At 39.0% G+C, this 23,116-nt stretch overlaps 1 protein-coding gene across 4 annotated transcripts in view; it reads right to left on the bottom strand.

Moving 5' to 3' along the window:
• Positions 1-792: 792 nt before the first annotated feature.
• The window catches only part of ASAP1 (ArfGAP with SH3 domain, ankyrin repeat and PH domain 1), a 162,605-nt gene continuing 140,281 nt past the window's right edge, over positions 793-23,116 (bottom strand). For 2 of the 4 annotated variants that reach the window (XM_054189847.1, XM_054189849.1), the window contains 7 exons: positions 21,159-21,212; positions 17,808-17,969; positions 14,842-14,908; positions 12,066-12,124; positions 9,349-9,851; positions 5,472-5,594; positions 793-3,487 (listed from right to left, as the gene is read on the bottom strand). In XM_054189847.1, the coding sequence (XP_054045822.1) occupies positions 3,413-3,487; positions 5,472-5,594; positions 9,349-9,851; positions 12,066-12,124; positions 14,842-14,908; positions 17,808-17,969; positions 21,159-21,212 (1,043 nt within the window). In that variant the 3' untranslated portion in view covers positions 793-3,412. The remainder of the gene's footprint in view (positions 3,488-5,471; positions 5,595-9,348; positions 9,852-12,065; positions 12,125-14,841; positions 14,909-17,807; positions 17,970-21,158; positions 21,213-23,116) is intronic. The other 2 variants (XM_054189848.1, XM_054189850.1) reach the window with 2 other exon arrangements.

Here is a 23,116-nt window from a genome sequence, read left to right as displayed (position 1 = left end):
CTCAAAACTGAGCAGAATATTCTATGACGAACCCGGGCTATGCCTGCGCTACAACTCAGCATCCAAGAAGCTTATCTTACCACAGCCGTCTCCTGAGCCCTGCGCTGGTGCTGTTACTATTTTTGATACAAACCAGACCTGATAACTCCACACTCTGTTTTTTTTCCCTCTGGCTGAAGGATGTTCTCATTGCTTTCTAGCAATTTCAAGCGACTTGTTCTTTCTGGAGCAGTTTCGAGAGGTGAAAGTCTTAAAATGAAAAACTTCCAAGAACAGAGTCAGGGAGGGGAAAATTAAACTCTGCAAGCTGGGTGGGAGCTGAAATGCTAAGCCATAAAGTCACTGGACCCGGGAGGGGTTAGTACTGCCCGAGTCGCTTTGGGAGCTGCTGTCGGGGTCGGGAATCCTGCTGCTGCCCACGGACAGAGGAGAGGCGCAGAGGGACAGAGGGACACGCCGAGCGGTTCTTTTCAACCCAAAGGGCAGCTGCAGAAGACAAGACGCACGGGGCTGGCTTTCCAGAGAGCCTACTGAAGCCAGGGAGAAAGCAACGGAAACTCATGGACAAAATAAGGGTTTTGATGCTAGCTTTAGTAAGTAAAGTTTTCCAGATAAAGGCAATTGCATCCATATTTAACAGCTGTTAAAGAGATACACATTTAGTTGCATTATATAAGGGGTGCTCCATAATCAAGAGAAAACATTTCAAGTGTTTTAAAGTCTACCTGTTTGGAATCCAGACTTTCTCCCTAGAAGATATTCCAGTTGACAAAAGGGCCTCGTTCAGATATCTGGGATCAACTGAATACATTTATTTAAAAGCAATTTTAAATATTAAAAAAGTAGAAATTAACACATACAGTACTCAAAAACTGTCACATTAAATACATGTGAATAGACATGTGTACTGATGTTTTACCTTAACATTCAATGAGAAGTCAAGATTTTAACTAGTGGCATGACCAGATCGGATTTCTGTACACGTTGATGTACTATGTAATAAAAAAATAAATAGCAACTGTTGTTCAACAGTAAATAAGACATCATCTGCAGAGCATACTTCCCCCTCTGGGGGCACCTTCCCCTGCCCCTCCCCCCAACCCCTTATCAGCTAATTTTCCATAAAGATTTAGACTTTCCAAATACTATGTCATGTACAAAATTGCAGACAGTGGCTCATTGAGTTCAAATATAATACTGTACTTAAACTCAATCAATATCATACATTTTCAGATTTCTTATGACCCACAATAAGCCAGAATAAACAGAACTATTGTTCCCGATGGAACTCATTTAATTTTATAAAATGCATATGTATACTATTTTAAAGAGCGTAGAAAAGAATAGACATTTGACTCTACATAATTTTACATGCCTAGGTTTTCTTTATGTGATTTGCTTTCATCAGTTTATTTCAAGATCACTTAAAAATACAATTGACCACAAAAGTGAATAGGTTTTGTTCTTTAATGCAACTTAAAACATTGTAGTAATGGATAAAATGGAATGCTAAATAAATGCTAATCCTGACTTCCTTTCCATAAAAAAACAGAATAAAGTCTGAAATACTGGAGCTGGTAATACTGAAGATTAGATGCCAGCAGGCTTGCTCACTCATTGCGTAATTGTATTTTTTTCCCCAATAAACTTTTGTTATAAATGATAAAACCCATTAACAGTTAATAAATGTTTTGCGTTTTTTCCATGGGGGGTTTAGACTGATACTTGTTTCTATCGTAACCACAAACAGAATTAAATATTCACTGACTACAGTCTCGTAAAACTGAATTAAAAATGAAAGCCCTCAGAAAGACGGAGATGTGTTTTGATGAAATGTAAATCTTTCCAGGCAGCCGAGACAATCTGCTTTGAAATCGCAGTACTAGGTACTGAAGCCAAAATAACATTTAAAGCGAGTAATACAAAACTACGTATGAAAGTCATGGAACCTGCTACAGACAAACCATGGGGAGAACACAACTGCGTTATGCTTCAAAGTTAAAAAACGACGTTGGAAGTGACATAGGAAATGAAAGGTTTCGGTAACGCATTGAAGTGTCTTCTGGCAATTCAACTTTATACCAACTTTCAAGAAACCTCAGGTAAAATGCAGCCATCCACAGATTTTCTTCGAAATTAGCTTTGTAACAGCCTGTCTGTTGCTCGGTGCTTTGAACGAAGACTACGACAGTCACAGTTTGGTGAACTCCGCTAAAACCAGCCTGATACTTGTGATCTGAGTTCTGCCATTAACAGCCTGATCAAAGGCATGAGAGGTCATCTCAACTTCCACTTTTTAGAGCAATTAAAAATAATTTAAATTTATCCTTATATCACCACTTAAGAAATTTTATTTTAGGTAACTAACTTTTAGCAAGGTTGAAGACAGAGGGGGAAAAAAAAAAAACCAACCCACAAAATCTTTTTTCCAAGAGCCAATTTAGCTATAAACAAATACTGTCGCAAGCTCACGTTAATCTGAATAGCAACTAAGTTAAAATGTTCTTTTCCTCAAATGTAGCTATATGACTACAGTACTACTTTTGTACAAAGGCAGGTTTCAAGTAAGCGTCTAAATGCATGCATAATGTCAACAGTTAACGTTTTCTAGAAGTCCTTGGTTACTAAGAATTCAGTGAAAGAAACCAGCAAATTTCACATATATCTACTAAAGAACAATAGGACTAATTTTCATTAAAAGAAGTTTTCGAATGAAATAAATTTGTAACTTTTTATAGTGAGGTAATATCACAGGGGAACTGCAATCACAGTTTGGCATAGGTCCACATAGTATAAACATGAAATGCTGTATGCACACCATAAAACATTACTGTTATCTGTAAAGTCAGTGAATATTTGTCTTCATAATTACACTTAACTGAGCACTATATTAAATAAATACTGAAGTGGGTTTTATAGCTGTAAACTGCATACACTTAGAAACTGCAGGCTGATTTTTAAATCGTCCAAAACCATTCACTCATTCTAACTTTCTGCTAACTGTATATTGAGAATACCGAGTTATTAGGAACAGTCATTTCTGTACAGTTACATGGTTGACGGAGACCACCTACGTTTGGAAAGCTGGCAGTTCCTACGGATTTTGAACAGCAAAGACAGAGATGTAAGTGCTAGATGCCGAGGATGGCTTCAACGAACCCAATAAGGCGTGCCAGGTTCCAAGGCTACCATAATACTGGCGAAGGCAGAATAACACAGTATATTTACAATACATATAATTCAACCTCATGAGGTGAAACTTAAATGAATTCTTAATTTGTAACAGCAGCTATATATACAGTTGTGCACAGGATTACAGGGAGGCAGCAGCGTTCGCTTTTGCTAAAAAGCCCGTCTTGCATGAAGAATGTGCAATGCTCAAGTTTAGGATTTTGTTTGTTTGTTTGTTTTACTAGTCTGACAGAATGTGCACAAAGGACACTGGAAAGACCCCTTTCCTCTCTGGCTGTCCTTCGATGTGGCCAATCTGCAACACAGGAGAAAAGCGTACATGTATATATACGTGTGTGTACCCGCAGAGTTCACAGACCACATTTACTTCATCCAAAAGCAGCAGAACTGCATGGATCCTACAGAGCATTTGCAAGTTCTTGGACGGTCTAAAGTAGACCTTAGGTAACGTTTGAATTTGCATAACGGAACGAAATAAAAGCATACGAACATATTATAAATAAGACAAGTTAAGCCAAATAAGTCTAAAGAGAACAAAACAAGTACAGCTGAATATGGAAACCTAGAAGGGCTACGCAGACCTCTGTGAATTCACAGACCAGTGAATTTCAAGAATCTCACCGAAACAGAAGCCTTATTTTCTTTTGTCTGATATATCTTGCTACTGCAAGTTAGTCTGTGTCCTTCAAACCCCTTCCCCTTAGTTAACTGAATAAATCCTAAACATCTCGCTTGAGGGAAATGCCTGCTACAGTTGTGAAGTTACTTACGATAATCTGGGTGCCTCACTTGAAGCGATAAAGGCCCAGCTATTTCCTCATTGAGTTAGTGTGATTCCTAATCATCTGTGTGCGTACTCATCTTTATAACAAATCACAGCATCTTCTGAGTAAGTATCCTTCATGTACAACTTCTTACTTGTTTTGCATAATAATAATTTCTAAAGAAATAGCCAAGCAACTTAAAAAAAAAAAGGTACCTTCTATATGAACTTTACATGTTTGAAATGCTTAATTATAACCAACTATCAAACTGATAGCACTGGAGGAGCAGCCCTGACTGACCATGTAGCCCTTTTCCCATCCTGCTGCAGTGCTGTGCTCGACTTTCAGAGTAACTGTACCTCCTTCCTCTTCCACAAGCTAACAAAATGGGAAGGGGAAACATGCAGGGCTGGCCATTTCCTCTTGTAGAGCCAAATTTTTGAAGCATATGAGTCAACAGCCCTCGTTTCCCTTCTCAGAAACGCTCAGACTGGAGCACTTCATGGAACTTGTCAGGCGTGTACCCAGAGATCTTCAAAAGCCACTTCACAAAACACATTCTTCAACTAATGCAGCCGTAATCGGGGGCTGGATGATACGGTAAATACAGCAGCTTTTTGCTGGGCTTTGCTTTTTTGATACCATCCTTTCAGTCGAAAACCTTCCTCATTTAAATGATGAGTGAGAGGAAACTGCGCGGCTAGAACCAAAACAGCAGCGTCTGCGCTGCACTTAGATTAGGAAATCACAGGCAGCGCTGCGCTAAGAATTTGTTTTAATCAAAATGAAGTCTGTAATAATAGTAATGATTCTTAGGTAGGGAAGTCAGACGTAGCAGGGCTTTGGAGGCCAGAAGCAGAGTGTCAAGGGAGGGTTGGAGCCGTCAAGTGGGGCTGGGAAAAACCTCGTGTTAGCACTCAAGAACCAAAGCCAAGACGTGGTCCAGAGTGGGGGGAGTATGATACAAACCAGTGGCACGGGAGGGAAGAAGGGAAAGATGTTAACTACCTCTCATTTAAGGAGGAAAACGATCAGCTCACAGCACCCATTGCAAAGTTTTTCAGACTTCCAGCAACCCCTGCAGGTGTAACTTAATATTTCCGGTGAACTGAAGGTAATTACCTATCTCATTTTTCATGAGGGGTATAAACATGCTAAATGGAGTAAAAATCGCCACTTCTTCATTTAATGAAAGGCTAGTGGGCATTACAAAGAGTGACACATATGCAAATATGTGTTGTTATGAGCCAGCAACGAAGCCAAACCTAGTCAGGATGGTTCTGGCAGACTCCCAGGAAGAGACAGACTCTACCAGAGAAAGGGGGTCTCCTCCAGTTTCAGGGCTGGATGTTAGCTCAGGCAAAAAACTCCCCAAACCCAACAAAATAAAAAAAAAAAAACAAAACACCACCTACAAACCAAAATAACAACAAACCCCAAAAATCTGGAAAAAGAGGATTTCCTTTAGAAGTCATACAGAAGTTAAGTGGAACTGTAAAAGGAAAAGATACGTACCCACCACTCTTGGTCCTCTTCACCAGTTACAATAATTACTTCTCCTTCAACAAACGTGAGCTCATCATCATTATCTGCCTGACAGTCATAAATGGTCTTCACTCGCCTTACTTTGTTTTTCCCCTAAAAACAGAATGACATTTTAGATGAAGGATATGAGGAACAGCAAAACCACATGAATGATATGAGTTTTGCCTTTTAGTTATGTTTTATTTTACAAGAAGGTGGAGACTATCCAATTGTTTCCCCTGCAATCGGGGACATAAAAAAAATTAAAAAAAAAAAATCAAAAAAACTCTGCTTCAACAAGGATATTTAAAAAATAATAATAATGATTAAAATTTCCTACATAGATGTAGGTCTTCTTTTTCTTAAGACTCAGAACTCCCAAGAGACTTTAACGTGTAGGGCACAGCTTAAGTAATCTATGATTCCTCCAGTAAAGAAAGTTTAAATAACGCCTTTACATTGTTCCCTTTCTCCTTTAATACATACTTCATTAAAAGAAAAATAAAAAAATCACCATGAACAGAAAATGAAATCCAGTCTCCTCAGAATGTTACAAGAGAGGTAAGGGCTGAGGAAAATGCTGCATTGGATCTAGTGTAAAAATACAGTATCCTTTGATTTCAGATGTGCTTACAGAACTGGAAATCATGTTTTGAGTGATTTTTTCCATCCAGAATGTTAGCAATTTCTTATTAAAAAAAAATAATCTTAATTTCAGATGGCAGTATTAGTTTGTGATGATAATTTACAATAGATATTCTCAGAGCTCCACCATTCTGAGTCCAAGTATTTTCTAGGTCACACTTTGCTGCATGCTGCTAATTCATATGAAAAAGCCTGAGCCACGGACTCCTCCCCAAACATATGTTTCTCACGGCAGAGAAAATGCTTTAAATTATTTCCAAATAGAGTAAGGAAGTGATATTCACAGCAAAACACTCCTGCTACTTCACAGTCCTGTATTTTCATACTCACACCTCTTCAAAAACCACAGCTCCTTCTTTGAACAGAAGCAGTCAGATAACAAAAATGCAAAAGACCAAGAAGGGCACAAGGAGATGAGAAGCAGAAGGGCTACGAAGGAAAAAGTCAGCAGGTTTAGAGGAATTTGAGCCAAAAGTAACTTCACAGAGGAAATTTCCTAGGGAGCCTTCTCTTCGCTATTACCTACCCACTTGAAATACCTCCATGTTCTGGCAAAAAAAAATTTATTCCCTGCAGATCAACAGCAGAGCAGACCCACGGCAAAGAGCACTCATACTGAACTCAAGGTACAGAAAAATAACAATTACAGAGGGATCTAAGGGACAAAGCAGTTAACACAACAACATAAGACTAAAAAAGCCCAAGACGAATGAACAGAAATACCTGAAGTTCGTATGAGATCAAAAGGTTTTTTACAGCGAGGCTTTGCTGCAGCAAGAAGTTACTTCAAAGAACGCTTTCTCTCTTTTTTAAACAAATTCAGATAATTTCAACAAAAATCACAACTATCACTAGGGATTGGAATTCAATATTCATGGGTATTTGGGGCCGGTCCCAGCTTTCAACTCCAGAGAACCTCTACAAACTACGGAGTGCTTCCAATCAATCCTCCAGTGATGAAGGGAAGCAACTACTTCTGCCAGACAGAAATCGTCTCATTCAGTAAAAAGAGACTAAATAAAGTTAAATTCCTCTAAACTTAGAGACCCATATGCAGCTCGGCTTGTAAGAACACGTGGAAAATGATGGCAATTGCTCCTGGTTCCTTCTGATTAGTACCAGAGATGACATTTTAATATTCTATTCCTTTCACTTAGCAGAGTGGTACAAAGCAGAATTCAAGCCCGAGGTGTATTTAATCTTGGGAAGATTTAAAAAAGGATGGATCTGAAGAGAGGGTATAATTTCCATAACACAGTTTGGGGCATTGGCGCGTAAAATAGAAGCAATTCTAGGACATGTAATTTGTAAATAAATGTAAATGAAACAAATACCACCACCCACCATCACCCCAACTCCTTATATCCAATATTAGTACTTATTAAAGAAGAGACTTTTATGCTAAAGACTGAATAATAATCAGCTGCTGTGGTCATTAATAATCCATCCATGGTTTTATTTACATTGAATATTTTTTTTGTTTAAAAAGAAGTATTTTGTCTCCTTTCTAGAAAACACACACAAAAGAACACTCAAGGGCTTGGTGTGATTTTTAGAAGTACTCAGAGCAAGTTTCATTTCTCTAAAAATACCCTTTCAAGTCCTTATATATTAACAGCATTGGTATTTTTTTACCTAATAATTTCAAACAATTGATTTTCTAAAACCTCCAATAAAAAAATTTGCGCTCATCTATTTAGTGGCTAAAGAGTCAAACCCAAGAGCGCGGTACCCGCAAGTACGAGTGGCTGCTGTCACGGGGCTCACTGTTGCGCCGCGATGTAGCACTTCAGCAGTTTGTGCGCAGAGGACAGAGCCAGAGGACGAAAGCGGAGGCAAGATACGTTTAAGAGAAATCCTTGCACATTACTACCTGAGCAAAAAAGACTGCAGTGAACAAGAAGAGATACAAGCGTGCACGTAACGATGTGTAGAAAACTGGAAAGTAATTAGCACAGATAAACCATAATTTTGATCACTGCAGAACAGTGGAACTATTTAATTTATTGCACGTGTGAAAATGGCTGAATTTGGAGAACACCGAATTTTTCCTCTGTATAAAGCAGGGTGAGAGTTTAACAAACAACCAAAACAAACAACTAATCCACTATTTGCTTTCTTCTTTAATAAACTGACAAAGAGCTGAGAAAGTCCAGCATCATTTGCTTATATTTAAAAGTATGTAAATAAACAAACCACAGTTGCAGATGCCTTTTGATCAGCTCCCTGTACTACTTCATTTAATCTCCGGAACACTCAGGAAGCCCAAGCAACAACCCTGTGGCTCTCAGTTCAGACAGGAGCTTACGGACAAGCCCAGGACAGAAGCCAAGCAGAGTGATGGCTCCAGAGAAAGATGTTCTTCCTCAGGCGAGCACAGGAAGGGAGAAACTCACCCTCTGCTTTCACTACAAGAACAGAAGTCTTATTTCCTTTCACATTAGTGCTTTGCATAGCCAATTTGACAAGCAAAACCATCTCCTTTTTGATGTATTCTTAATGATGAAAATCTTAAGAGAGCTCTGGAGCTTCGTAAAATGTTTTCAATATACATATGCATGAAGAATCCTCTGTTGGACGGAAATTGCACTGGTTAGCAAGATGAACAGCAAGATGATTGAGGGCTGAACAAGGAGACTCGGAATCTTGTTATAGTTCCAGCTCTGCTACTACACGCCATCCAGCAATGGCAATTTTGCCACTTCAGCAATATATCTGAACCTTACTTAAGCACACCGACATTAAATACTCATGACAGGAACGTTTACTAGTTTGTCACAGCTGACTTGTACTTTAAATTTTTATCTAGTGATAATAGCATTCTTAAAGATTACAAAAATCAAATATATAAATATTGTAGTAATCTAAGACCTACAAAGCAGTGAGCAAAGACAGCAAAGAAAACTACCAATCAGTTCAGAAGTATGACTGGCACAGATAAAAACGCCCAAGTTCCCTAATAAATCTAATACGCTGTCATGCTCCCAAGACTACTGCTTTATGTTACCAGTATTTGTTTCAGCATGCAAGAGGTCTTGTAAACCCCCAGCATTTGCTGAAGCTGCTCGGGAGCACCAAAGAGCTCCTCATTCCCCATCCCAGCCCATGAGGTTGTGTTGTTTGCATGCAGAGCTCAAGGGTGGGGTTTTTTTTGCACAGATACATCCTACAGTAGCTTCAAAGCCTTTGGCGGATACTTTCACCTTGCTGGAATAATACCTACCATATTTATTTTCCTGGGAAGTGGCACAGGGGTTTCTGGCAGGGTATGTGTTATGTCATTCGACTCTTCAGATGCTTGCCTTTGGACGGTGTCTCTGGATTGTACGTTTGGAGAAAGATCTAAGGAGTGAGATTTTTGATTTGCCTCTGAGGGCTGTGGCTTCGCTGAGGCTTCTCCACCTTGAGTTTTCGCCAACAGCTCTCCTAGCTGAGGTTTTGGAGGAAGGTCCTTCATTTGCGGCTTTGGAGGTAAGTCTCCAAGTTGTGGTTTTGGTGGCAAGTCTCCTAGCTGAGGCTTTGGGGGCAGTTCTACAGGCTTTGGGGGTAATTCTCCCACTTGAGGTTTCTGAGTTAATTCCAGAGGCAGAGGCTTTGGGGGCAAGTCTCCAGGTTGTGGTTTCTGTGGTATATCGATGGACAGCGAGGGCTTCTGAAAGATTTCCGTGTGCTGATGGGATTTATCTATTGAAAGATGATGACTGGTTTCTATTTTTCTTAGTGCCACTAAAACAGAAGAGCGTAACAATGTTTTTTCACAATCTCATTTTAATATTAAAGAACTTAGGCACACATCAAAACTGTAACTGTGTAAATGGCCACACGTTCACTGAGCCCCGATAACTGCCCTTACGTCCTCCGAGTCTATGATAAATGCAAGATAAAACAACTTTACGTAATAACCCTGTCACTGAGGTCTCATTTCATCACTCCTCCTGGAAGCCAGAAGTGCTTAATCCGACAGCTACTCAGTGTCAATTTATAGATTAATTACTTAAAATGAAATAAAGTGATTACTTTTTGTATATAAAAAAAAAATAATATTTAATAAGACATACTTTGCAAAACAACCTATCAACCCACTGATGTGACTGCAATGAAAATTCTCTTTAATGATGATAATCTTATACGATTAATGATTAATCGTATATACAATTGAACTCCATAGAAAAAAGCCTCGAGCCTCAGCATTAGCACCTGTAAAATCTTGAAGACAGCGAGTGAGCATGTATGTCTATACAGTGTATAGAATAAACTGTATTATAAACATTCAAATTAAAACTAATAAAAAATGAATTATTGTAAATATTTACAATTTAGGGAAGATGAGAAGTTTTAAAAAGTGTATTTTGCAGATTTTATGGAAGGAAATTGAAAATAGCTTTTCAAACAGTTTTTTCTCAGTGTCATATATCGATTCTACTGCCAAGTTCCCTAAGAAAACTTGACCGAAATCTACCTTAAAAACAAAACCATAAGAACACAACAAAAAACCCCAAACCCCTAAACGAAACAACCCTATATTAAAACAGATGAAGGTGGACAGAAGAGAAGAAAGTTACGACCCATGACGAAAGCAACACAGTTTGACTAGAAGGAATAATTTCCTATTGTATTCAGCATTGCTGTAGTATCATATTCTACCAGCCAAAAAGGTGGTCCGACATTTCACTGCAAAAGCAACACTTGCTTTGGTTATCACCTACTGCAATAACACTTCCATGCTATATTTATGGTCATTTATACCAAAAAAAGAAAACTTTGCATCATTTCCACGAAAGAAATTATGTAGCTACTATTAGATGCCTGATAAACATTTTGAAAAATGTCTGTCTTGATACCTGTATAAAGCTTTGTCTCCGAGACTTATCTAGTAGCAAACGTACGAGCAGTGATCATCCACATTAAGGCTTAAGTAAATGATACAAAAAACCTGACAGTAGCCCTTATCAAAGTGCTTTGATTGAGCCCATCTTAAGTTTTCACCTGTCTCATTTTAAATCAAGGAAGTGTTGACTTCCTTTGCAGTGGTTCCTCATCGCCTCATTGGTGTCTCTTTCAAAAGATGATACTGTGTCATAATAACTAATTCAATGAAGTTGAAATTTCACATTTGCATTTTCTGTTAAAATTATGTGCACTCTTAATTTCAGTCATCTAGCTTCAGAAGTCTGGACAGGCTTCATCCTCTGTAGAGATCATCCGCTCATACAGACAGAAGGTATTTTGGATCACAGAGCTACAAGGTAAGTCTACTTTTAACACTATAGTCAACTGCTGCAAGAACTCAAAAAACTAAATAAAACCTGCTGTATGAGTTTAAAGAGAGACTAGAAAAAACATTTCTAAAAAGAAAGGGCCATAAGGTGTTCACTGGGATGATGGTCTCAGCAAGTGTGCCACCGATATATAGGTGAGCATGTAACAGTACCCGATTGGTTTCAGTGACAACAACCCTGATCGCCAAAACATGGCAATGGACAAAACTTCCTTCAAGGGTATCAAGAAATTGGACTTACGGATATTAGGAAGAAAAAAGAATTAATCAGCGAGAGTGATGAAAGACAGAAATGGAAGCCCAGGGAGGTTACCCAGGGAGATACTCAAAACGTGGCCTCGCGCAACCTGCTCTCCTGTCAAAAAGCTGGCCCTACTCTGAGCGGGGACTGGACCAGCTGACCTCCTCAGCTCTCTTCCACCTTCAATTAATTTACTATTTTTTCTTTCCTCCATATGTTCCACAGTTCTGACTACTTTTTTAGTTTAATAAAAACCTTCCTGATCTTCCAAAATCCTTTCCGTTTTGCTAAGCTTCCATGGTTTGTGGCATTTTAGAAATAAAACTTCTGGTGAAAAGATCCATATATTTAAAGCAAGTATCTACTTTCACACACATTTAAAAGATGTCATTATGGCAATACCCGCAAAAAGAGCTCTTACCTTTTTGAGGTAGTTTGGGAAGAACTCTAGGGCCAAGTGCAGTCTTTGCGGTCCCAGTGCTAAATCAACAGATACAAATTATTAGTGCTTACAACTGTTATAAAACATACTTTTTCTCTTCCTTTTGCCCCCCTCAACACATCTATACTCTAAAAAAAATATTCCACGTTAATTTTGCTTCTTTTGTATAACCAGCTTGTCATGCTGTCTGAATGTCTGAAACTCAAAGCACTATTAAGACTGAACAGCTGCTGCAGAGGAAAAGCCACACAAACCCCACACAGCCTTAATGCTACGGGGCAGATTTATTCTATGAACTATGGTATGCGCAAAAACATACTCTGAAAATCGCTGAAGCTGAAAGATCAGCTCAGTGGGCAGATCCCAAACTTTAAGGAAAATTTGGTCTTTAAAATAACTATACTGAAGCATCCAAAACATAATCGGTTCTTTATGTCAGTGGTTTGAAGTTTTCCGGGACTGAGCCTGTGCCTTGTAGGCCACTGCATGAGTGCGATACGGTATTACCCACAAACTGCAGCTGCATTGGGAGACAAAGTCTCTGCTATTCTAAGGAAAATACTGATAATTGTGGGCAAATAACATACTTTCCTCTGTCAACCTGTGTTACAGCTGCGTTAGCTACTCGTAGTGGTAAACAACAATGCAAACAGGACAGTTGCGAGGGATTTAATTACTGCATAAAAATCTGAGACGGTTGCATATTGCCAAAGCTTTCCATCTATGCTTTCTGTTGTAGGCAATTTTTTTCAGAATTAACACCAGGCTGGCTCAAATTTGCAAATATGGCATGTGAGGGCAAAACACGTTACAAGTTTCAACAAAAAAACCCAACACTTCTTCCACCAAAAACACATCAGGGTCACTTTTATAGAAAAGGACTGCGGAAGAAAAAAAAGAAAGCCAACTGATTTAAGGCATAAAAATCAAACAATAAATAATCAAATAAAAATCAGTATCACCTCAACATAATCACTCAAAAAACAAGGAAAAGAAAAACAAGTGAGGAAGTTGCCAGAATATGTTCAACAGTGCAGAGAGTCTTCTGCATCAACAGCCTTGATTCTGGTATGATTTCTCTCTAAACCTAAACTTTTCACAATGAGTACGATGAAACACTTTTCATTTCCTAGCTTTTTTTTAAAAATAGTCAAAATATATCATGACGCAAAACTGAAAGAACAGCCAAGCTCAATCTTGATTCAATAAATAATTACCTCAGCCTTTATCTAATGCCATCAAGTGCGAGTACCACACGTTTACACTTGTCTTAGAAGTATCAAGTGTGGCACCAGCTCTTCGTGCTGCAGAACATCATTGCCTTTCCCCTGAACGCCCTGGGCCACCTGGATGGATTCAGCAGACACCTCGAGTACTGTGTTCAGTTCTGGGCCCCTCTGTACAAGAGGGACATTGAGGTGCTGGAGCGTGTCCAGAGGAGAGCTACCAGGCTGGTGAGGGGTCTGGAGACCAGGGCATATGAGGAGAGGCTGAGGGAGCTGGGCATGTTTCGCTTGGAGAAGAGGAGGCTGAGGGGAGACCTCATTGCCCTCTACAACTACCTGAAAGGAGGTTGGAGTTGGCCTTTTCTCCCAGGTGAATAATGACAGGACCAGAGGAAATGGTCTGAAGTTGCGGCAGGGGAGGTTTAGATTAGATATTAGGAGGAATTACTTTACTGAAAGAGTGGTCAGGCACTGGAACAGCCTGCCCAGGGAGGGGGTTGAGTCACCATCCCTAGAGGTATTTAAGAAACGTGTAGATGTGGCTCTTCAGGGCATGCTCTGAAAGGCAGAGATTGTAGGTTGTTTGGTTGGACTCGATGATCTTAAGGGTCCTTTCCAACCATGAAGATTCTGTGATTCTGTGACACAGCAAGTCATCTGTGCCACCAACACTGCAATCCACTGCCTGTGCTGACAGGGCAGGTCACAGCTGGAGGAGTGTCCAGAAACTCTACCTACACATCTTCTGCTGCCACTTGTTTGAGGTTACACGTCCATCTCCAGTCACGGCCTGACCACGCACACTTGAGGTGATGCAAGGTCTCCGTCGTGTTGCCCGAGGCACGCGTTTATTGGAATTACCATGCTCTGAACCTCAGGACGCTGGAATCACAGCGCAGATAAAGGAGTAACAAACACTAAGTGACAGGAATGTCTGGCTATCCTTCCTCCTCCAGCTATTGAAAAAGACACTTGTAACGTATTGACCTGATGAACTACGAGCTCAAAGGGGTTTGTGTTATTACAGACTGCGTGTCAGCACATGAGCTCGACAGACTGGAAAGCAGCTAAGCTGGAAGACAGATGAATTCTCTCTCTACAGAGCGATCTTTGATGCCAGCCTGTACCCAGAGAGACGCTTCTGCAGCTACAGGCACTAGCCCTCACACCGAAGCAGATAAAATGAAATGCCAGGAGGCGCAAAAATACAACTTTTGTCCCGCTGGACTGCAGTCTGAGGCAACATTCCCCAGCTCCGAGCGCGCTTCTGGAGGAGCAGTAGATAGATTCTGGTACAAGTCGTTCCGTCCATCCCGCTCAAAGGATGGATTGTGTACGGACGGCCACAAACACAGCGTAGGAGGCTCAATGAAGCCAAAGTATTTGTATGGCAGTAAGGCATGCAGAAAATTAATGAAGAAACATAGCTAGGGTTTTACTTCATATGAAAGGCATTTTTTTTTTCTAATTTACAAATTAATTACGTTTAGATAAAGTTTCATCTTTGCCTTCATATACACAGGTTTTACCTTGACTGCTGAGACATCCCCTCAAACTTGTTTGCAGCCTTAGTTGAAGGTGGGCCCAAATCATTACCTGAGGTGAAAAAAGCACAATTTAAAACAAAGATCATTAGCATAACTGAAATATAATCAGCAGAGGGTGCAACTTAAAGCCAAGTACACATTCTTCCAAGTATCCTCTATACAGCATGGCTAAAGATTTTAAAGATCATTCCTTAGTAATAATTTTGTAACTGAAAAAGCGTCAGGGACCTTAATAATACAAGTTGACCTTTCACATAACACATTTTAAAACAACTCACTGGTAGCTCACATCTGCTGGCAAAGAAAGATTGAAGGACACGGTGAGTTACTGCTGTAGGACATTTGTTTTGAATATTGTGTTTCAATTTTCTCCGAATAGAAGGAGATACTGCAGACCAGTATCAAATAAATTTATCGCAGATGTTTACATTTTGCACGGTGTGGCACATCTTTTTAAAGCCATCATGAATTTGATTTTATTCACAAAACATCAAATTTCTAAGGATTGGTATTTTATCCTACATTAAGAATAGCTTTTGCTGATTTAGTGACTAAGTCAGTACATTACCATAACCCGAACGTTAAGTGTTGGTAAAGAAAAGATCGTGGGTATACTCAATTGTGTCAAAAGGCAGCAAAATCCAAACCCGAGTGCTTCTGAGCTCCTTCAGCAGAAGCCGTCTCTTTCATCAACCATCATCATTCCCGAGGTACAATCGTACTATTTCGTTTTAGTGCCGTTATCATTCCCCTTCCCTCTTCTATTACAGTGTGTCTAAACAATCTTAGAACCAGCTTCAACAACCATCAGTAAATTTTATCACTGAAACAGATGTAAAGTAACATTTAATGATCCGAGAACACCAAATGCTTCCCATGCAAAAGAATGACATATCTGCCTAGATACCATTCTTAGTGCATTGAAGTCTAAATGAAACAGCAGAAAAGGCTCATGCTGAGCCTTGCTAAAAATATGTGTATATTTAAAAGTGAAAAAAAAAAAAATAAAGGCAAAACAAACAGCAAACACTTCACATGTAGATCCTATGGAGATAAAGCAAGGAAAAATATCTCATGGTTGCTATGGAAATCCAAAATAATCTAAACGACATTTTTAGAACATCTTTGAATAGTAACTTAATTTGCTTAGACATAAGCTAAGGATTGCTCTGCTTGATACTTCCATCAACGCACAGATTAGAAAACAAATGCTGAAATTCAACGTAACAAGAAATTCAACAACACAGAAAAAAAGCTTCTGAAAGGGAAAGCAGTGAACATCCGACCATATTCTTAAACCCAAAACACAAAGGCACATACAAGAAAGTCCCTCTTTTATAAACACAAAACTTAATACTTGCTTAAAATCCAAATGGACTTTGAAACAAGTTTTTGTACAGATCTCAGCTAAGAAAAAGGGGAGAAAAAGCCCCTCTTCCATCTACTGAAGTTTAGGATGCGCTGTAGAGCAGAAAAGAGACAGAATTAGCAGTGTTCTCCTCCGGCCCTGCTGTGGAACACTATCCTGCTGCTGTAACATTCTTAATCTCCAGCTCCACGCCTGCACCTTTCCCAGATTTTCCTTTTCCTTCATCTGTTGTCTAGTATTTTTAAAGAAAAGCTGGCACCAGCTTAGCAGCTGTTCCTACCACACTTTTCATTCTAATAGCATTACATTATATAGTATTCCAGTATATCATATATTAGGTGCTGTTTTGGACTTAAATATTTGGGCTTTTTAAATTTTTTAAAGTCCAAGCTCTTCAAAAAGTCTTTACTACCTCCGAAATAGTCCAGGGCTGTTAGACTCTAGAAACAATTTTCCATGTCCCAGACATCTGAAAAGTAGAGAATTGAAAAGACTGCCGTTATTTGTATTTCTTGAGAAATAGATTTTTGTTTTTATTGGATTCTGTACTTCTCTTCACATTAAATACTAGATTAAATTACATATGCTACACGAGTGTGCCATGATTTACCACATTTAACTCCATTTGCTGAAAAAAAATGGTGCTTTTAAGCTTGCCATTTTTTTTTTTAGGCTTGTAATTTTGTGTTTATATTAGGACAGAGAGAGGATACTTCTAGGATAAAAGTAGTGTATGGATGACACCCCTATGTAAGCATTGGATTCCAGCTCAAAAGTTTACAGATTTATGGAAATCCTGCCACCACAACTTAAATTATATAAAATTACAAGGGCCTGAGATTTATAGCTACCGGGAGAAGCTGACTGCATAGAGCAATGTTTATGAAAAGAGGAAGAATTTGAGTAGTCTGGAAAATAGTTTCTGAAAAACTTCTGTCAGAAAGGTATCCTGTTTAAAAAAAAAAAAAAAAGAAAAAGTAATAGAAATAAGTGCTGTTTCTGTATAAATTCTGCAGGTAGAAGGATGCAAACCCATCAGTCTTTGTGTAGGTACAGACACCACCACAAAACCTGAAAGCATACCAAGACAACACATCCCCACCAGCGAGGTGTGAACACTTGACAGGAGGGATCTGGCACAGAGCCCGAGGAAACAAGCTCTTCTGGCAAGCAGGAGAACGGCATGGACTCGTGGAGGTCTCTCTGCCCCAACCCAAGACCCTTTGAGACAGAGAAGCCGGGCAGAGCAGGAGCAGGGTGAGGATGCAGATGCGGAGCAGATGCAGAGGATGAGGGGTGAGGGCAGCCTGGGCAGCTCGGGTAGAGAGAGGAGAAGGAGGCGGCAGAGGAGACTGAACTGGGCCCCAGGGGAGCGTGGAATATTTTCAGTTTTCTCAAGTGAGACTCAGCCACAGAAGCCTGGAAGCTCGAGTGACAGAACTGCTGGTTTATCTGAGCTGACGTTACATCAAGCCGCAACCATTGGAAAGCAAGCACCAGGTACAAGAAATCAAAGATCATATAGCATCCATCATAAAAGGCTTTCCCCTGCCCTTTTGGTTTGCGTTTCAAAACTCACCCCAAGGAACTGGGCCCTTATTCTGGGGTCCATGAGGTAGTGGGCTTGGTGGGTCAGAGAGGGTTCTTTTGTGTCCTGGGGGTGGGGGAGGTGGTCTCTTCTTGGAAAGAGTGGAGCTGCCACTAGAGGTTTGAGTGCTTAGAGGGAGGGTTGAAGGTGGGCCTGCAAAATAACAAACAATCTTCTTACAAATACATGTGCAGAAACGTCAAAGCAGCACCGAAAAATTCACAGTCAGACCCACAGCGAACTGCAGCAAAAGACTAAAATGAAAAGACAAGCCATGCCAAAACACTGTTTAGATTAAACGACACGCTCACCACATTTTTAACCATCTTAGCTGTGGGAATATAAGCAACTTGACAATAGAATGACACGTGTACTTATGTTTAAAAAATACAGGATTAATCACTCCAGGATTTCTAATTTTAGGCATTGGTTTTTTGTTTGTTTGGGGTTTTTTTTGTTTTTGTTTTTTTTTTTTTTTTTTTAAAGGCAAGCATGAAATCTTAAAATTAAGTAATATTTAGCATTTGGGATTAAAATGACTATTACTTTATACTGGAATGACATAGATTTCTATGGTTTTTTTCCCCTCCAGATCATCCCATACGAATTCTGTTAATAAAATTGGAGGGGGAGAACAGAAATCTATCTACACATTTGCTTCGCATTTTGAAAATGGGATTGTAAGCCTAATAAGTTTTCCTGCAGTTATTTTCCCTTTTTCCGTGCTTTAAATACATCAGAATATGCATTTTTAGAGCAATGTAAATTGTCGTATGCAGTGTGTATAAAATGAACATCAGAAAAGCCCTTTCTGAGGCTGAGATTAGGTACTTAATAGCAGCACTGCTTATAAGAGCTTATGCAGTCACCCCTTAAACCCTTTATTTCCCCCTGCATCAATGCTGGCACAAGTATTATTCAACACAACGCGTGTTTTCCAGGATATGGGAACAGATACAGATTAAAAGACAAAATAACCCAGAGGGAAGGCAAGAGTTTTTCCTAATCAGCTTCACCGTTCACCTTCAAAAATGTCTTTAGTAAGTGGCTCAAGGGGGCAGGAGGTGCAGGGCACAAACGGGCAGCAAGGGGACAACTGCTCAAGTCAGCTGCCATTACCGCCAAAAGAAACTACTCGTCACACTTATCTAAATTAGTTCTATATTAGGTTAGAATAACTTTAAGGGTTTTGTTGTTGGGGTTTGAGTTTTGCATGTAAGAGAGCTTTGCCATCACAGACTCTGTATAAATGCAGAAATTTGACATAAAGTTTTAAATGCAAAGTTTATTTATACCTGACATTTGAAGTCTATCGTCAGATATTTGGCAGCACTATAGAACCTACTGGCCTGTTTTTGAAAAACTTATTTGAACAGTATTTCAGCAAAATCTTCATTTTGTTAATCAGCACATACCATAACCTGCACATAGAACTAGAGCTGCCTCTTTAAAAATATTTATTACCAGTCTCTATAGGTAAACTGAAAATTACCAAAGTCAGCCTTTCTTCATAAATTACTATATATCATAAAAATATTAAAATCAGTGAAGAACAATCTTTGCTAAAATTCCTTAGGTGAAAACACTGAACGTTGAAAAAAATAACTTCAATTATCCTATAAGCATGTGTACGTTTGCCAGATATTTTCAGCAGGTGATGTCCCTCTTTCTTCTTAACCCCAAATAAAAGATTAATAAAACTGCCCATAACGAGTTAATGATTCTCTTCCAGATTCAAGCCTGGAAGGCCTTTTGCTGCTCAGCAGAACCTCTCACCCACAGCCCCAGCAGGTACTTTGGGCCTCGTTTTCCATTGATTGCTTACTCTTGTAAATCAAATTATATATTTTGTGATTGCTCCTCTCAATTTACTTCCAAGTTCACAAAACCGTTAACTGACAAGCAGTCAAATGCTAGTGCAAATTAATAAGACTGTTCCCCAATTTGTATCCTTTCTCAAATTTCTTCTATGAGCTTAAGAAAGCAAGCTAATTTAAACCATGCACTGAAATGTTCCTGCCAGCAAAAATAAAAAACTTTTCTCATGCTAAGTTTTGACTGGCAATCCCCTGGACTTCTGCAAGTTAGAAATTCTTTAGTTTGCTTAAATAAACATGAATCAAAGGTTGTTCTATAAACCGTACCTCAGAGTATATCTAGGTGCGGCGAGGGAGAAAGGAAAATTCAATATCCACTCTTCACAGTAAAATTATTTTAAAAGTGTACATAAAACATACACAGTATGTCAGGGTAGTGTCTCGTTTTGTTTTTTTCTTGCCTTGATATCTCTAAAAGGAGTTACCTCCAAAATGTCTGCAAGCGGGAGCGGCCGCCCCGCAGAGGTTCTGTCCTACCACCACCTAAGCGTCCCCTGTCCGTCCTGCGCCGCAGCCCGGCCACCCGACGCCACACGGCGCCAAGGGACAGAGAGTCCAAACTTGGCTTACGAGGAGTAGGGGGGTGGAAGTGGAGGAAATGCATTGAAATACTATACATATTTTATATTTCACACTAGCAGTATATCTCCAGACATCACAGAGGAGTAGAAAACATCACTTTGCAGCTTTCAAAAGTTCATGTGGCATAGAGCAGTTACAGGGAAAAGGCGTTACGGTATTAAAAACAGCGCACCTTGTCAGACTCCTAACATTTGCTCCTATATTAATTTCATGGAAGGAATAAAAATTAATTTAGAAGTGATACAATAATGATTAGATGGCTGAAATGCAAAATAACTTACTTTGAAATAAACACAAAATAAAGGAAAACGTCAAAAGACCTTTTCAGAAAGAGGTATAAAGTCACATAACTCTTTGAATAAAGCAAATGTGGGAAACATTCTGGAATCTAAATCAGTTTATGGGAACACCTACTGGAATAATACAAAGATCTGATGATGTACGAAGTGTCAGAAAAAGTATTATGAAATACTTGTATTACATACATATATACAAAAATACCAAAAAAAATCTGACATGGTATTTTTGCCTATGCAAGGCTAGCCAGATATTTCTAAGTAATAATCAGAGCAGTGATTTTTCCAGAGCAAAGATATTCTGTGATTCTAACCAGGCAGCAAGTAAGCCAACCATTTCTTCTCCACTGTCACCTTAATGATGATTTCTCACACAGCTGCAAAGTTCACTTTTCACATAAATCATTCTCCTCACACAAGCAAAAAAACCCAAAAAACTGGAAAAGGTCTGCAATTAGTAGTGCATTGCCCTTCAGCTTTTGTGCAGTTAGTATAGTATCTATTCATTTGTGTAACCATGCAAAGCATCCACACAAGAAATGGTGGGTTTAGAGTGCAAAAACCTCGTATTTGGATTTCTTTTTTACCACTTAATGAGAGAGATGGATTAACCAGTATTCCAGTTAATGGCAGAACAGGTACTGCAAAGGAAAGTAAGTTTATATTAAAAACAGTATTTTCATCAACAAGTGTTGTTACATTTATTTTTAAGGTTCTTATGAGTGAAATTTTTGCAGAGATACTACTAGAAGTCTTCTTCGGTTTGGCTTACTTCAGGTCATACATGTTCAGTACTAAAAATAAGACCATAATTAAAGAAAAAATTATCACAATCACACTGAACAGGAAAGCTAAGACTGTACATTGATTCAACATGAGCATCTGAATTCTATAATTAATGCTAAAAAAAAGCCCTGTTTAAAAAGAAAAAAAAAAAGAGCCAAAATTTATATTAAAGAATGTTGTGTTTTGGGTTGATGCAGAGATATAAAAAACGCACACGAAATCAATAGTTGTCAGTTTTCCCTTCCAGTTTTGGTACTAAAAAATAGAATTTGAGTGGGATAACTAGTATTATTTAACCAAAATGTACAACACATTTATAAGAATATTTGAAAAAATAAGTCTTTAAATGTATGCAGGAGAGCTGTAGAATCCTGAAAGCATTCAAAATAAACAGAAGAAACTGGATGACCTCAAAGGCTGAGGTAACAGAAATGAGATTAAATACAACAGTACCTACAAAGTTAAAATTCTAGACTAAGAAAGCATTTGTACCTTAAATAAATTAGGGACTCTGGTTGAAAATGGTTGTAGAGACTACCTGTGTAATGCCTCATACGCCATCGTATAATGCAATCATGAAAAAAATATAAATAAGATGAAAAAATGTTTTGATGTGGTATTTCCAGCAGAAACAGCAAGGTTTTAATGCTGTCCCTACATCTCCCGTCACATTTAAGAAAGCTGATTTAAACAGCAAAGGCACAGAGAAGGGCTAGTACCATGAAAAGGACAACTTAAATGATAGGAGAAGAAAAATACTCTTCTATCAGAAGAAGTGAAACATGCTTGAAATATCCTACAGGTTTCCATTTCTGAAAACAGAATGTTTTCAGAACAGAAATGTTCTGAAAACAGAAATGGAGACCTGTAGGATCGCTCTCCAGGCAGGTCCTTCATACGGACACCACGGACAGAAACCTCACTGACGCTAAACGACAATGTTGATACGTGAACAAAGTAATTTAGAGGACTTGAGAAGATTTCTAATCCTGTGAGGAATGCTGTCAGACAACTTTTAGAAATTACTAGTAAACGCAAATAAGCTAATTTGGTTAGAAATTGAGTCCGATAAGTGAAGAAGCGGATTATAGGACCTGGTGCCTGCAGCAGCAGTGGACTGGAACCCCACAAAGGAAGTGCTTTTGGGTTTACGCACCTAAGATTACAGCTGTGCAAGAGAGCGTAAAATATGCAAACTTGTAAGTATTGAGGTTCCAAATGTAACTTCATGACACAAAATTGATCCCTGACCTCTCCCATATGAGAGAAATAGGTAGATCCATTAAAAATCAATTAGCTTTCCACTGGCGCAGATTGCCTAACACTCCTACAAAACTAATTACCAACCTTGCCCTCACATTGGTTTTGCAATTAAGGTTCTGCAAAAGTTTATTTACCTACTGTGCTGAGACATCCAAGTACTTAAATGTGGATTTTTTTTAAAAAAAAAAAAAACAAAAAACTTTTTGTAAAACAGACAGAAGACCTGGTAGATGTCTGGAGCTGTAACGCAGGTGTAAACTGAAACGATTAATGAAAAAGATCATTTTCAGAATGTTACAGACTATAAAGACTTGACTGACAACACAAGTGAAGCTGAACCTGACTATGGTTAGATAAAGTACTGGAAAAGGCATACAGTGGTCGGCTGACGCAGCGACCCTACTCTGTAAAAGTATTCTGGACTTCTCATTCTATTAAGATTAACTAAAGCTGTAGCAGAGATGGCAGAAAGTAAGATGAATCCACAAAAGAGCTG

Source organism: Rissa tridactyla, chromosome 2 (assembly GCF_028500815.1).
Source record: "Rissa tridactyla isolate bRisTri1 chromosome 2, bRisTri1.patW.cur.20221130, whole genome shotgun sequence".
In the NCBI taxonomy this organism is placed as follows: Eukaryota; Metazoa; Chordata; class Aves; order Charadriiformes; family Laridae; genus Rissa; species Rissa tridactyla.
This window is presented reverse-complemented; position numbering and strand designations above follow the sequence as displayed.